Raw genomic sequence first — 17,672 nt, 5'->3', positions numbered from 1 at the left:
TTTTAATAATATTTTTATGTATTTGAGAGAGAGAGAAAGAGAGAGCACAAGCAGGGAGAGGAAGAGAGCACAGGGAAGCAGACTCCCCACTGGGCAGGGTCGTGGGCAGGGTCACAGGGCTTGGTCTCAGGACCCTGAGATCATGACCTGAGCTAAAACCAAGAGTCGTTGGCTTAACCAACTGAGCCACCCAGGCACCCCAGAGTCTGCATTTCAAACAAGTTCCCAAAGAATGCTGATAATCCCCTCCTAGGATCACACTGTGGGGACTACCGGTCTCATTCAAGTCTGCCATGTTAAAGATGAGAACCTAGCATCAGAGTCAAGTAAAGTTACCTAAAACAGACCTAATAGCTAATTGGTACAAGATTCGTTGCTAGAGCTCAGGGCTCGAGATGTGAAAATGGAGAAGTGTCTCAGCAAATTGCCACATGCAGTGACGACTCTGAAGAGGACCGTCAGAATGGGGTCAGCAATCTCATAGTCCTAGTCATCATTATTTCCTTTCACATCAGGCTTGCTTCCTGAGGCTTCCACATTTGACAGCTCAAATAGAAGCCAATATATACATTGAGTTGCCAGTTTGGTGTGATTTTCAAGAAGTTAAGAGGCTTCTCTAAACGCATTCTACTCTTTTTCCTTTCTCTCAAGCATGTTGTGGTTTAAACACTTTTGTTCTCATGTGATGGAAAACCCAACACATACAGGCTTCAATAATGAAAGGGTTTGGGTCTTGTAATAATAAAAAAAAAAAAAAACAAAAACTAGGGTAACAGTTGGTTTCAGGCAGAGCTGGATTCAAGGCATCAAGAGATGTCTCCAAAATCCAGTTTACCTCCTTCTCTCAGATCTCCTCTGCTTCCTCCCATGTTGGCCATATTCTCAGAGTCCTTTAGGGGCAAAATGACCTATAGGAGATCCAAATGAATTCCAGATTCAAATCCAGAGCCCAGCATATATCTCTGTTGGCTACACTGATTTCCTGTATCTCATTACCTTTAATTAGAACATTTATAATTCCTGGAAAAAAAATCACTGTGGTCAGAGAATATGATGTTCTCATTGGCCAGACTTGGTGATACAGTCCATTCCACACGCAGCACATGTTCTGCGCATGGGAATCCAGGGTGCCCAAAGGGAAATCCGAGCACCGTAATCAAAAGAAAGAGTGGGAAGAGGGAAGACACGTTGGGAGCGAAAATAAGACAAGGCCACTATGATTCACTGGAGGCATGACAGTAAGCATTACTAATTTCCTACTATGTGCCCAGGGCCAGACAAATGGTGAGAGAGATTTAGAAAGAAAGGAAGGAAGGAAGGGAGAGAGGGAGGGAGGAAGGAAAGAAAAAGTGAGGAAGGGAATGGAATGAAATGGAATGGAAAAGAGAAGAGAGGACAAGAGGAAAGGAGCGAGGGAAAAAAGGAAAAGAAAGTAAGAGAGAACAGATCCACTAAGACTCCTTTATCTACAACCATTCATCCACACATTTTGTCCTTAGCATGGATTTAGACTCTAGTAGATAAGCATGATACACACATGAGACATTTAAATAAAAATGGGAGTGTATGTTCTAAAATGGCTGTGGAAGTGTAAAGAGAAGAATTGCTCTCATGAAGTATGAGCCAGATACCCTCAGATTTCTAGTTTCACTTGTCCAAGCTAATGAATAATCACGAATATCATACTGGCTGCAGTGAATTTGCTTACTGTTGCCACAATCTATTCTTCATTAAGCTTTTACAAAATTTTAGAGCCTTTGGACTCTAGATGTTCTATATCCCTTTGCAGAGATACAATAAGGATTTTCTTAAAGTTCCTAATGAATGAAAAGAGATAGGAAATACAGTCTTTAAGTACTTAAGGTATATTAAGAACTTGTCTCCATTTTGTAAAAGTGTTTATGCAGACAAGTAAATGTTCACAGAATTTTATGCAAGTCAGGCATAGATTCTGTCTATGATAACAAAGGTAAAAGGAAAGAATGGGATATTATTTTTAAAAAATAAAGCAAAAATTTCTTTAGGGCACTCTAAGAATTCAAATAAAACTTGAAGTTGCTTTCAAACTGCAGAGCCTGTCAGACAGACATGATTTTTATTTAACCTTAAAGTTATAGATAACCTTTATACCAAGATAAAAAAACAGAAAGGGGAATTGTACTTATTCTTTTTAAAAAAATTTTTTTTAAATATCAATGGAACTTAAAGAGATAATATTTTCCACCTCTCTCCCCTGGTAAAGTAGGAAAAATGTGATTTCATTTTCTTTCTCTTTCTTTTACTTTTTTCTTTTTTCTTTTTTTTTTTTTTTTTTGTCTCTCTCTGTGGCCCCAGGATGCTCTAAAGATAGCACTTAATTGTGTGTGGGCGTGTGTATTTCTATGTAAACCACAGGAGAATATGCAGATGTGGGAAGCCAGCAGCCCTTTGCTGGAGGCTTGTTGAGACCATGGTAAGCACACTTCAAAGTTTCCTTCCATCCTCTTCATGGCTCAGAAGTTAGTCCTTTTCTAAAGTATTTTTATAAGGAGGAAGCTCATTGTCAAGACAGCGACATGCAAAGCGGGGAAAATTTCACAAATTATGATGTAGAAATTGACCCTCCTTCTTGGTTGATGTCATGCGATTTTAAAACACACATGCATGCACACACACATACACACACACACAAAGAACAAGGTGAACTAACAATTCTAAAAAAGTTAAAGGTAAGATTTTTTTCATAAGAGGATTTGACAACATGTTTGAGACAGTCACAAATACTTCCTTTCTGTTCTCGTAACATACTGGGAATTGAGCACAGGTTAAACAAAATGTCCTGGTATATGTTTTCAAAAGTGCACTATTTATTTTATTAAGAATTTAAATACTATTTATTCACTGAATCTGCCTACTATCAACAAGTTGATTTTTCCAGGAGAAAAAGAGCACATTTGGAAGACTTGCACAGAGGTACAACCTTACAACTGCTGCAAAGAGGCATTATGAACTGAATGCAATGTAAATTGTAAAGTTTTTAATATACTGAAGGTAAAGATAAACCATCTGTTTACATGGTAGAATGTTGTTTTAAAGAAGGCTAGGCCTCACAGTCTCGTATCTTCATGGTGACTCTTATATTAGGAAAGGCAGTTAATCTCATCCTTCCTTGACCTCATTCCTGAATAAGAAAATATACCATCTTAGCCTACTATTTATTTGGGTTTCTGATCTACAGCTTATTTTAAACATTTCCATTCCTTTGTATTCTTTTCATTTTTAAGATATCCTGTGGCCACCTGCATGCTGAAGTTTTGACTTAAACATCTTGCAAATAAAGTGGATCCAGAATAGATGAAAACCAGAAAACACATGCTGATGGAATCTTTATTTGTATACTGCAAGCAAGCTTTTACAATTTTTAGTAGTATTAATTTCATAAAAAAGGGGCACCTTGGCATTGTTCTAGAGATTTTAGGAAGGCTAGAAATTGTATTCTCAGTGCTACAGCGAATGAGGGCTGCAAAATATAAGGCAAGTGTAAGATAAAATGGAGTTTGCCTTTGCAATTCTTACTTATTTTTTGAGGACTGTTTATTTATTTATTTATTTTTAAAATTTCTCCCTGCTTTTTGAGCTTCTAATTCCTTCTCATTCTCTTAGAGATTCTGACCTAAAATGTTACTAATCCCCTTATGGTTGGTCCGTAGCACTACCCACACCATTCTTTCTAAAAGGTCTTGGGAATTTCCATTGAGAGGAGAAAAAAGGAGAGAGAACTCTGTACTTTCCTTTAAAAAATGAAGGAGAAGAATAAATTCACTGAGCAACTCATACCAAAAATTTCAGACTCAGTTCCTACTCAATTGAAAGAATATAATCAATGATTTCTTTCTTTTTTCTTTCAAAAGCAGAGCTATTATAACATGGTAAACTCAGAGAAGAAGAATTTGATAGTGTCGTCCAGTCCCCTCCCTCCTTCTAGGGTAGACTGCCCCCAGGGTAGATCATCATTCAGCTCCCTTTTATGCTCTTCCTTCTGGTATACAATAGGTACTCTCTCTACCTACCGACTCAACAGATTCACCAGATTATTTTTTTAAATTTCCTTTTATTCTGTAAAATACCAAAATGAATATTCAGCTACTCTAATTCAAGGGCAAAATTTTGCAGCTTCAGTATACTTTCCAGGAGACTTCACTTTATTTTCCAAAATTGACAATTTGTACAGTCATGAGAAATAATAAAGAACAGTTGTATTAAATGGCTAGTTTTGGAGGGGTTTGTTACACAGTAATAGGTAGGTAAAAAAGCATTCCAGTCTTTTAAAGTTTAACCAAAAATTAATTCCATACTTCAATCTCTGAAAATTCAGTGGCTAATATATTATTGTTTTAGCAATATTATTGGGCAAATATTGTTACTTTTCAAAAAGCAAAGATTTCATTTCGTTATTCGTAAGTGCATTGTCTGAACAACTACTAAGCTTTCCTACTGAATGGAAAACGAAATGCACTTTCAATTCCAAGATTCAACTTTTTAAAAAATATATTTAAGGAAAATTGGGAAATGGTGAAAAATATTTGGTAAAAATTTCAAACTCCTCTCTTTTGGCTAACATTAACAAAGTTATGAAAGTATTTATTTGTGAATAAAATATACATATAATGGAAATAAAAAATAATCAAACATTGTATCCAATGAGTGGCTTGGTATGAATAAAAGAACAGATTCTATTAAGAAAAAAATGTACTGCTTTTCTGCCCACTGAAATCCCAAAATAACCAATGAGAGCTTGATGTAAAAATCATTTGCCCATTATGATCCAGAGGTCATGGAGGGAGATATTTAAGCTATTTTAAAAGGAAAATTACTTTTCATCCTTCTTGCTTTACTTCATCATCGAATACACATCACAACCAGCCCTTAGCACGGCTGCTGGCCTGTCGATATTTATGTCAATGCTCTAAGGGGTAAATGTAGGAAGAGATTGGAAATATAGGAGGACAAAATGTAGGAGGTCTCTCCAGAAAGCACAAAGACTCTCAATTTCGCTTGTCCTCCCTCATTGTCCAGCTTTCAGAGGTAAAAGTCTTCTGCACACCCAATTCCAATGGTGCTAGACACAAGCTGGATGTCTTATAATTCAACTCAGTTCTGACACTATCTACCTGAAGATAGTATTAGAATCCACAGGCTAAGTGTTCAATCCCACAAGACTGCTCCCTCTCCCCCATACACATACAAGCTGTGTTTCTGACAAAACAGGTATAAACCCGAGGTTTCCATGACCCTCTCCTTAGGTTCGATGAATTTGCTTGAAGAGTTCACAGAACTCAGGAAACCCATTTACTCAGTAGATTACTGGCTTATTACAAAGAATATAACTGGGGAACAGCCAGAAAGAAAAGATGCATAGGACAAGGTATGTGGGAGGGGGCTCAGAGCTTCCAGGCCCTATTCAAACTGGCCACTCTCCGCAAATATCTATGTATTCACCAACCTGGAAACTCTCTGAACTGGGTCCTTATGGAGGCTTCATTGCCCAGACATGACCGCTTAAGACTGATCTAACCTCCAGCTCCTCTTCCCTCCCCGGGGAGGGAAAAGACTGAAAGTTCCAATCCTCTGATCACCTGCTTGACACCACCGGAAACCAACTCCTACCCTTAGTGAAGTTCAAAAGTCACCTTAGTAACACAGCAAAAGACAACTTTATAGTTCTCATCACCTAGGAAATTCCAAGGGATTTAGGAGCTCTCTTTCAGAAATGGGGCCAAAGACCACACATGTATTTCCTCAGAATCACAATATCATCACAAGAGGCTCAAAAAGAGTCTTAGCAGTGAAAGAGAACAAAGAAGGTAGCAAGCACCAAGTATTTACCAAGACGGCCACTGTGCTAAGCACCTGACACTGTGCTGTTTAATCCTCTATCAGGTGGGAATTACCACTGAGCCAGTTTTATGGATGAACAAACTGAGGCTCAGATTTATCTGTGAGTTGCTCATAGTCACACAGCCAGTGAGTGAAGGAGGATTCAAATCTAGGTGTGTGGGATTCCGAAGTCTAGACTTTTACAACGTGCCTAACGATTAATTCCAAATGGATTACACTCTTTTTTATTTCCTTGATGTTTTAGGTGGTAGGAGGTGGGGGTTGGGGGGGGTCAAGGGAAGGAGAGACAAACTCAAATTCTAAAGCAAACCACTCAGAACCATTTTGCCTTTCTCAGTTTTTGATTTTCTAATAACCCACCTTTGGAAAAGAACCATGTTCTTCAAGCTTAGTATTTTTATGAAGTCTGTGGGTTATAATAATTCTCATCAATTTGAAGGTATAAATGACAAATTATTTACCATCCTAGAAAACCAGATTAAGTTCACAAACTCAGGTGGCTCAGAGTTCCTTTCACTGTTACAATAAAGCAGTTCAGAGAAAGATAAATAGAAAAAAATTATTCCTTTTGGAAAAATATAAAAGTTTCATAAAAAATCTGTTTCTAGCTCGTCAGTATGGAATTTGTCATTAATCATTTTAAACTATGCCCTTTTATGCTTCTTCTGTCTCTTTTAGCTTTCTGAGTAGGTCTTTGATGTAACAAAGACAGTTTCAGACAAGATTTCAGTTCATCTGGAAAAAAAAAGGTTTAAGTCTGGAGGCAAAATGCAGTGTATTTAAAATTTATATACTCTATAATGCCTTTGTTCTGAACTTGAAGATCCTGAAAAACTTCTGAGCTTCTTTGCCTTCCTCCTCTAAGCTCATTTGTTCTTCCCTTGCTTATTATCATGCAACTGTGACTTTAATGGAGGGGGGGCGGTTTCCATCCTTTAACTACATGCAGAGTCATGGCTGACCCTTTCTGATCAATTGCCAATCCATACAGGTTTGACTGATAAAAGAGCCAATTAGATTTAAGCAAATTAAGGGACATCACCAATGTCAACCACTTATTAAACTGAATGCTGAATTCCATGCATACAAAACACTAATGCACTGAGCCCCATTAAGAGTTGAAATCCTAACCCCATTAGTAACTCCAGACCTTCAAGGGGTAAAGGTCACAGGAAAGTTTCATATTTATGGATTAACATTTGGATTCCGTTTTTATTTTTTTAATTTTTTTCCCTAGAACTCTTGAACCTTCACTATAATGCTATTCAAGAGCTCAGATTAAATATATTCTTCATTTCTATGAGTATCCTAGTGCTAAATATGAGCATTATGTTATTACAAACAACCAAATAATATAGTCATTGTAGAAATACAAAAACCTGAGCATGGAAGAGGATAGAGATATGCTACAGAAATGAAGGAATAATAACCCCCCCGACTCCTCCAGTTGACCAAATAATATTTCAAACAAATTTTTAAAATAAAAAGTGTGTGTGATTTGGATTTGCCAACGTGCATTTTTGTGCTGAGCTCTTGGTTCCACGATCCCACTTGCCTTAATTTCCATCTTCAAAACTTGTGTTTATCAGATTGTTTAATCATATTCCTTTTTTTGCTTGTGTAGTTGGAGTCAAGAGCCTTATTTTTTTTTTAAATAAAATTAATTTTCTTAACATAAGAGCAAGGAAACAGGGAGATGTAATGGAATTAACTAGGATTTGAGATTAGGTCTTGTTTGACTGTTTTTTATTTTTTGTTTTTTTTAAAGATTGGTTTATTTATTTTTATTTGACAGAGAACACAAGTAGGTAGAGAGGCAGGCAGAGAGAGAGAGGAGGAAGCGGCTCCCCGCTAAGCAGAGAGCCCGATGCGGGGCTCGGTCCCAGGACCCTGGGATAATGACCTGAGCCAAAGGCAGAGGCTTTAGCCCACTGAGCCACCCAGATGCCCCTGTTTGACTGGTTTTTTAAAAAAAATTTTTTCCAGCTTTACTGAGGTATAAACTGCATTTCCATCATTATTCTTTCTCATCAGAAAAACAGAAACATAGAGAAAGGTGGCATCAAATAAGGCATTTTATAACCATTCTGTTCTACACTTACCTAAGTAACCACCATAGTGAGGGAATCAAAGAGCAGTGAGTTGGAGCAATTTGAGAGTGTTTCTTATATCTGATGCCCTGTCCTCTTTACAGTCTGGGGTCCTTGTCACCTGGGCATGACCACAGTATCCCCACACTGGACAACAGTGTGCAGAGGGGGTCAAATTCTCCATAGCTGGTTACAATAGAAGGTTGCTCAGATAGAAGATGAGGCATGAACAGGCTTGAGCAATGAGAAGCTTACAATTTAAAACTCTTAATCAAGCTATCTGGACTGACTGACTGATTCACTCACCGATTATTCATTATGCACCTATGATGCACCAGGTTCGGTCTAGGCAGTGAAGATCAGAATGTGAATACGAAACAGTCCCTGCTGTGGGGGGTCGTATAACCAGTGATTGTTGATAGCCCCATCAGACAGACCGTTTCACTAGAACGTGATTGTACTCTAGGACACCTAGGGGTCCTATCTCAGCCTCAGTTGGTGAAAGACAACTTTCTGAAGGACCTATTTCTAAGTTGAAACCTTAAAAATGAGTAGGACTTGGCCAGATCTAGGGGGTCAAGGCAGTTTTCCAGACCACATTTGATAGCAAACATTTGACCAAGAAAAAAATAGCATGTCTATTTTGCCTAAACCTTCTATTATTATATTTTTCAGCTATACTAAGAAGAAAACATAGCTAAGGGTATTATCATTACAAATCTTGCATAATCCAGCAGTGAGAGAGAGCAGGAATTCCACATCACCGAAAAAGAGACTTAATATTTGAGTCAAGGAAACAGCAAAAAATGGTAACAATCCAAATATAATGGAAAAGTAAATAGCATACAGAACCTTCTCTGCCCATAAGTTGGTTCACTTCTGTACTTCGGTTCATTTATTATTCATTTCAGTACAAAGCACAGTTCACTGGACAAAGGCATGGAAGATTTCTTTAATAACTCTCAGTACTAATTTAATTCTACTTAAACACACATATTCTAGTGAATGCCACATGCTTTTCAGCATGATTTTATGTGTAAATCAGGATAATATGTTTTCAGATCATTAAGTAAAAGGAAGCATGAACTAAAACCTATTTAATCAATGAGGTGTCACCTTTAAACTGCCACAAGGTCATAAAAAAGATAATTTCAAAGCTATAAGTTTCCTAATTGTAATCAACAACAATCTAATGATGAAAAAAAAAAGTATGTCTTAATGGCTATAATAAACTTGAGCAAATCAATGTCTTTGAAGACATTTTGCTTCCTCTTTCGGTGAAGGGCCATCTCCCAAATTCTGGATTTCTGAGTTTAGAAAGTGAATAATTACATCATGCCCAGAAAGTATGAGCCTGCAGAAGGCATGATAATGGCATGAATAAGCGTCCACAGAGTAGACAAAAAGTAAACTCAGCAGTTGACTTCAGTTCGACTGTACGGCTGGAAAGAAAATTTTAGTTTCTTCCTGTTTGCATAATATTAACTCTTCTACTAACCACTGACAGATACAGGCACAGATTGTATATTGAGTTAGCATGAGAAGCTTGCTATGTTTAAGTGAACTGTATATATACATGCACCCAGAGATATTTACTCTAAATTACTAGGCATTCCTAAGTGCATGAACAATGAATTAAATTGGTCCTATTTTATGAATATGATGTAACTTGCTGTAAATTACAAACCATCTAAATCAGTATGAATGCCATAAAAGGAATCTATAACTCATTAAATTCCCACATATCCTGTTAAAAAGGTATTGCTATGTAATTTAAAAATCTCCATTAAGGCACTAATTACTGTTTAATTTCTAAGTGTGAATAAAGGTTATTATATACTAAGGTATAGAGTCATTAAATGTTCTATCCTTTCCAGTATGTTGGGTTAAATTAAAAATGAAGATATGAATGCTTAAGGTTTCTTTTCTTGGTTTTGTTTTGTTTTGATTTTTTTTGGTCTCAATTCTTAAACAAGCCCCTATCTAAATCCAATGTCCCTTTTTTTAAAATTTTTTTTTTTTTAAATTATCGGTTTATGAAATGTGACAGTGAGTGTTCAGCTCTAACTGTCTCTTCCAAGCATTTTTAAACAATGTGGCTTCTGCCATTTAGAGTTTCAGGTGTTTTGGTAAACATCTATTCATTAAGTCTTCTAATGTCATGAAAGGTAGATAACAGTGAGTGGTTTTAATGATAGAGCAGGTATTAAATCCTTCCTTGGGAGAAGCATTCTATACAAACCACAAATTAACTCTTCATTGTCCTCTGTGAGGAGGCTTTTGCTGCTCTTAAACCCTTTGTGATGGAGAGGTATTTATCCAGTCCTGCTGCTTAATGACATAGCCACATTCTCCCTTAGCCCAGAGACACTGGCTTTAGAAGCTGAGCTACAGTCGGGTGTTTTAGAGTCCTTTGCCTTTTGTATTTTCAGAGAACAGACTTTCCTGAACCCTCAGTTGAGAATCACACTCTTATTATTTTGAGGCATGCTTTGTTCAAGGGCTATCCTTACCAATCTAACAGGGAGTTTTCTTCTTAGCAGTTCGTCACACAATTGGTTAAAATAAGGGTGGAGGTGACTGCAGATCAATATAATAATTCTAAATAAGTTAAATCGGTTATTTATACAGATAGTTAAAACAAAAGTATCTGGATTTTACCTATAAAAGTGACACTATTGAACTCTAATCATTAGGGCATGGAAGTTAAAGGTGTTTTTCCAGTGGTGTGAGTAGCTTTCCCTTTCCATTTGCTGCACACAACTGCAAAGCAAGAGATACATATGTATGATATATACCCGTACATACACACAGTGCAAGATGAAAACAGTCTCAATAGAACAAAAAAAATCAATAAAAGGATCTCAGTCAAACAAAACAACAACCCAAACAACCAGAAATACAATTGAGCCTCTAAGTTCTAAAAAAAAAAAAAAATTAATTTTCACAATAATGAAGCACTCAGGGGAGACTTATAGTAGAGCAGTTATATAAATCTATGTAGCCAGCATTGTTCATGGACTTACCCCCGGGTGGCATTGCCATTGTTATGGGATCACTCATCAAGCTGCCTTGGCTATTTGAAGCATTCACTTGCACAGTATAGTTAGTAAAAGGAACCAGCCCCTCAATGAGTACCCAAACGTTGGTCTCTTCGCTGCGGTGCATGACTTGTGTGCCATTCAGAAGAGTGTAGTTATTAACTGCTGATAAAAAGGAAAATTACGAAAATTAGTGTATATTTAAGATTTCATTCATTCATCCATGATCAAAATAACTGAACTGTTATTTTAAGATGGCGTGCAGCTGTCCACAAGTATCGTGCGTGCAAGGACAACTCGGACACAGACACAGTAATTGATTCCATGATGGATTATTTACAATTGTTTGAGGGTTTTTCTCCCTCATCCTTGGATTTTTTTTTTTTTTTAGATTATATTTATTTATTTGAGAGAGAGAAAACACATGAGTGGGGGAAGGAGCAGAGGGAGAGAGAGAGAGAATCCTCAAGCAGAGTCCCCCACCCTGAGCTCAGATCCAGACATGGGGCTTGATCCCAAGACCCTGGGATTGTGACCTGAGCAGAAGGCAAGATACTTAACTACCTAAGCCACCCAGGCACCCCCATTCTTGGATTTTATATGATATGCAGACTGAGGAAATCACACTCTTTCCCCGCCATCTAGAATGGTTCTGGATATAAATAGTATATTTATGAGGCAAATTTTTCAGAATATTGCTGAAATTTAGTAAAATTTAGTTATCATTATGCCTTAAACACAGTAGTTGTTAACAATACTACTATTTACCTCAAATAGCCTTTTTTCTTTGCCAAAACACTTTTATGGTATGTCCCTTTAATTTCCCCCACACAAATTCTACAAACATAGGCAAATGAATAAAAAACACACATGGTGCCAGACTTTAAAGGGAAAGCATATTTGCAAGATTTCCAGATAATGATACAATCTTTACTGGTTAAATGTGAAAAAATTAAAATATGGCCACATACCAATAATGATCTTGCACTGTATGATAAACAGGATAGTTGTAATAGTTATCAAAAATACCATATTTTGGACACAGTTTTATAGCAGAATATGGTACAAAGAAAAGTACATGCATTTGATTGTTAGAAAGTTCTGCATTTGAGCCTGTCCTTATCATTCTTGAGGAATGCTCTTTGCTAAGTTATTCAGTATGTCTGAGTCTCATGTTTTTCGTCTGAGAGTGGGGAATGATAATACTTTGATTGCAATGTTACTATGAAGATTAAACCAGATCATTTCTTTATATTACCCAGCATATAATAGGTATTCATCTACAACAACTAGGAAGTGTAACTGTTCTTGTTATAGTACAACTGATACATTACAAACAAAACATTTATAAACAAACTAATAAAACAAACATTTACAACTAGCAAGTGATAAAGAATTCTACACTCTTGCAGCTTTATCCTGCAAGACCCAGGTAGATGCCTAATTGCCTCTGAAGTAGTGTAACAGCACATACCTTACAAAAAATTGAAGACTACAAAATAACGATGAGGATTCTAAAATTAAGCCAAGAGAATACGATTTTATAAAATTTCAAGCCAGGTGCAAATGTAAGAACAAGGAGTTAACATCTAAGATTATAGTATTGGTAAGAGTTTTTTTCCCTTATATTTTGTTTGTTTCTGAAGCAAATTTCCAGCTATAAAACAAACAATTTTGCAATCTTTGAAAATGGCATGGCAGGGGCAAATATATTAAATACCACTCTATTCTAAGTTTCCCAGATAACATTAATACATGGTAATTATACAATTAGTTGTAACATTAAGTTCTAGTTATAGAACAATGATTACTCAGTAATTATAAGAAGTATATAATTACTCAATAATTATGAGAAGTATGCAATTACATAACCATTTTGTTCAGCTCAAAAAAGAACTTGTGTATCTCCAGGAACCACACAGCTGAGTGAGTCCAGTGCTCCCTTACACGCTCACATGCAGCTCGTTCCTAACCCTGGAGCAACCATCAGGATTTCAACCCTCGGTGAAGCTCACAAATCCCCAGATTTAAAACCAAAACCGGATCCACAGACTTTTGTCTCTGTCTCCACTTTATTCTTCTCTTTCTTCCTTTGAACTGGACCAGTTTGAGTTCTGAGATCCTGGGGGGAAATTCTTAAAATGCAAGTCCTCAGATTCCAAGCACCCCCACCCCCTGCCGCCACCCCGCCTCCCCACTCTTGAGAGGGTCTCTCTTTACTGCTTTCCACTGCATAAACTTTGTTTTCATTGGGCTGGAAAATGCAGCCCCGTTGGTTCAGCCTCAAGAATCAAGCTAGAAAATGCTAAAATGATAAGCATTTCCTATCACAGGTGACCATTTCTGTCTGGTCTCCCTTAGCACTGACCCTATTTGTAAGTATAAGTGGACGGTGAAGGCCCTGGAACCACAACTCGCTGTCACCCTGCCACCAGGCACTGAAGTCAAGTTCCCCTCATCCACCTCTTTGGGTGTGGTCTGCACCACTGGGCTTTTACCTGGGGGTCACACTAAGCACTCCGCAGATGAGGTCATCACACTACATCACCTACATCAGAATCACCTGGGAATACTTCATCAACATCCCCAGAGCTGAGTTCCACTCCAGACCTACCAAATCAGACTGTTCGAAGGCAGGGCCCAGGGATCACTGGTGATTGTTCTTAAGCATGCAGAAAAACTCATTTTAGGATTATTTAATCTATGTTCAAGCTAGTCTTAAAGTAATGATCCAAATTCATCTCGTCTGTTTCCCAAAATACTTAGGTCACCTTGACATCCTTGTTGATGATGCCTTTAGACTCTAGCTTTGGGCTATAAAATCTTTATCAGTGAAATAATGCATCTTCACAACATATAAAGTGGATTCTTCAACCAGATCTACCTTTACAAACTAAAAAAATCTAGTAAATTATTTCATAAGAAATATTTAAGTATATATAAAAATAATTTTTAAAATGAGTAGTCATTCTGCACACCTGAGAAAAATCACTTCAGTATTTCTGATAAGTACTTCTCTCTCTCCCTTTCAGTCTCACCACTGAAGATACAGGGGAAGGAGAGATGCTTTGTATATTGTCCAACATCATGCATCACAAGCAAAAAACAACAAGTAGTTTTGGTTAAATTCCTAAAATTTTCAAATAAACTCCTAGATGCTCCCTCAGGACATTCTACATCCTAAAGGATTTTCTAAGAAGTTAAATCATTCAGGCCTACTTTTCTACTTTATTTTGAAGAAAAAAGTGTTAAATTGATAAACAGCCAACATAAATCTATGCCCAACAGATCTTACTTGTAAAAAACATTTTCTTAGCTGCAGATATGAAATCTTACAAAAAAAAATGTTAATAGCAATCATGCCCATTTTTTAAAGGCTAAAATCTTACATTTAATGTTATTTGTTGAATAGTAGGATATTTTCTATACAATTTTTTTTTAAGCAAAAGCCAGCATAAATAGACATGTATGATCCAGGGAGGTGTAAATGATTGCTGTCTCCGGAATATCGTCCTATGGGGTTCTCCAGATTGATACAACATAAATGGGTATCCTTTCCAATTCTTGTTATAATCATTGTCACAAGAATTTTAATGCACCATATATTCCATAATTTTTTTTTTCCTCTGTGCTGTACTGCTCTGACCTTTTCAATATTCTATAATTTGACTGGCTGGCCATTTCGGTTCTCTCCTTTTTACAGCCTTATTAACTTGTGGGAAAAAGGTGAAATGAACAACCAATCAGAATACATAATATTGCAAAGGTCAGCGTAGTCTTGTACAGTATCATCACACATAGAAGACTGTATGCCAGGCATTAACATCCTGATATCTTATTCATGTGACAAAGATTGTAACAAGAACAGAAAATGGCACAACATGAATCCATTCTCATGACAAAGATTATAATGAGAAATGACAGCGAACAAACCAAACTGATTCTTGTTACCTTGTGAGGATTTTCCATGTCAGCTCTGGTCCTGCTTTAAGTTAGCCTTTTTCTGAATCCAATTACACCTGAAGGTAGGAAAGGTGTTAACTAATTTTCCCACTTCTTGCTGTAAAAAGAAAATGCGATATTTCCCTGATATTGAGGTCTCAATTTTAGTGTTGTTCGGCTCTGTCTCATTATCACAGAATTCTGCCGATCCCCAAATCAAAAGACATAGAATGACAAACCGCAGATCTGGGCAAAGTGGTGAATAAGGTCTTTAATGTGAGCTAATAATTCTAGGTCACTCTATAGCTTGTATTAATATTTAAGCTACTTTTGTTTATTCTTTCTGAAGTTATTATTTCAAATTATTTTACCCAAAAGGCAAGTACATCCTCCAAACTCTGTTATGATCATAGATAGCATCTTGGCAGAGATCCGATAGCACTGGGCATTTGTTCCTTTTTAAGTTAACATATGGTTAAAGGGACCTATTCCTGGCCTTAAATTGTTGCCAACATAGAAAATATTTATAGATGTATACCGACGTAGCTGTCTTCTCCACAGAACGTTTTGAAAGAGAAAGAAATGGGTAACCTGTGAGCGACTCAGCGCCCTGGGAAGGATAGTGCTCTATTAATGCATCGTATTTCTTACCATTATTGTAATTACTCTAATGTGATTTTTAATTAGTTGTCATCTAGTAAAAGCTGTACTTCTCTGAAGCCTCTTAAGAGTGGTCACTCTGCTAGAATGACAATTGTAGTTCAGGGAATAAATCCAGAGAATGTTTCAACAACTCACCAAAAGATGCTTCAGAAACCTCTGCCCTGAGTCTTTGCTCGTGCAGGAACAAGAAGAGCTCTGTAAATACTGAGGACTTTTTGTTTTGTCTTGTTCTTTTTGTTTTTAAAACAATTTTATTTATTTATTTGACAGAGAAAGACACGGTGAGAGAGGGAACACAAGCAGGGAGATTGGGAGAGGGAGAAGCAGGCTTCCCGGAGAGCAGGGAACCTGATGCAGGGTTCGATCCCAGAACCCTGGGATCACAACCTGAGCTGAAGGCAGATGCCTAACAACTGAGCCACCCAGGTGCCCCTTTGTTTTTATTTTTAATGTGTGGGAAAGACTATCACTAATGTACAATTACTCTTCCAAATATTTAAAATATCATTTTAAAAAGTCATTTGGAGTATGGTTTCTTTTCATCAATTTTGTTTTATAAGCCATAGTCCGGTTTTCCTAAATGGATTTCATTTTATTAATATCAGAAAAGAACTATGTGTGTGTATGTGTGTGTGTATGTGCAGATAAATTTCTCAAGAGTAAGAGGTTTGTTATGATTGTGGTAACTTAGGGAAGTATGGTTCATTTTCATCAACTATCTCTGAAACTCTGAAAAGTCAGGGGGTTTTTTTTGTTTGGTTTTTTGGTTTTTTTGTACTTTGATTAATATTTTCCCCAATTGGATATAGTGTTAGTTTTCCAAATGAACAAACTATTGCCATCATCTCAATCAGCCAAGAGCTATTTGGGAAAATATGCTCCCATAGAAAGTGATTTGCAGCTTCCAGAGTAAATTTTGGACATGAATATGACTGACTGATTGACAGAAGCTGCTGTTTCCTTTTGGAATCCTAGCAGACCCTTACTAAATACATGGGCCATACTGAACTTCTAGTACTACTGTGAGCAAATGCATAGTTCAGCAATCGTTATTGATCCCTGAGCACCTTATCACCAATTCTTAATGAAATGCTTACAATTTTCTTTTTAGTTACTTAGCTACATACACTTGAGATACATTCTCCATTAAAGGAGAACATCCATTTTGGGCGAGAATTATCATGTTCATGTTCTCTGGTGACTTCTGCCTGCTTTATCTTCTGCAGTCACATAGTTCTGTGTTCCCGTACTAGTTATCTACTGTCGTGTGATGTCATTACCACAAGCTAAGCCGTTCAAAACAACATATATTTCTTATCTCATACTTCCTGTGGGCCAGGGGTCTGAGCATGCTTAACTGGGTCTTATGCTCAGGATCTTTAAAGGTTGCAATCAAGGTGCTGGCTGGGACCAAAGTGCCACTTCAAGGTTCTACTGGGGAAGGATCACCTCCAACTCAGGTAGTTTCTGACAGCATTCTGTTCTTTTCAGGCTACTGGAACTGAGTGTCTCAGCTTCCTTCAGGTTATTGGCCCTCAGTTGCTAGCTGGCTTTTGTGTAGAAATTGCCCCCATTTCTTTCTCATTGTTCTCCCCAACATGGCTGCCTGCTTTATTAAAGCCAGCAAGGGAGCTAGTCTCCCAGCAAGATGGATTACAATCTTATGGAATGTTGTCATAGAACTAACATCCTACCTTCTCTGCCATAGTCTTTGGTTATGGACAAGCCACAGGTTTTGACCACATGCTAGGGCAATAGATTACACAAGTGTTAGTACCAAGAGGTTGGGATAATCCTATGCTATTTTAGAGTCTGTGTGTTATGGTTTCCAAACTGTGGAAATGAATCACCTTGCTGAGAAGAGAATTAGGAATAAATGGTGTACTTACAAAAGTTTATGCTTTATGGAGAAGAATGGATAAATTAGTATGACAGAATTACCTTTCTAAAATGGAAGGAAAGTAGGAGAACAAAAATAATAGGATTAACAAGAACAGTTGAAAATCCTAGAGCAAATGTATAAAGGAAAAGGAACAAATTAATGACATTAATTTTGAAA

General features: G+C 37.1%; 1 protein-coding gene across 1 annotated transcript in view; it reads right to left on the bottom strand.

Annotated features, from left to right (window-relative positions):
* Nucleotides 1-17,672, bottom strand: part of USH2A (usherin) — a 689,941-nt gene that overhangs the window by 273,832 nt on the left and 398,437 nt on the right. The window contains exon 37 of the mRNA XM_044266844.1: nucleotides 10,994-11,173. Coding sequence (XP_044122779.1) covers nucleotides 10,994-11,173 — 180 coding nt within the window. The remainder of the gene's footprint in view (nucleotides 1-10,993; nucleotides 11,174-17,672) is intronic.

The sequence above is a fragment of the Neovison vison genome, chromosome 10 (assembly GCF_020171115.1).
Source record: "Neovison vison isolate M4711 chromosome 10, ASM_NN_V1, whole genome shotgun sequence".
Classification (NCBI taxonomy): domain Eukaryota; kingdom Metazoa; phylum Chordata; class Mammalia; order Carnivora; family Mustelidae; genus Neogale; species Neogale vison.
Note: the sequence above shows the minus strand (reverse complement) of the source record. Positions and strands in the feature narration are given on the sequence as shown.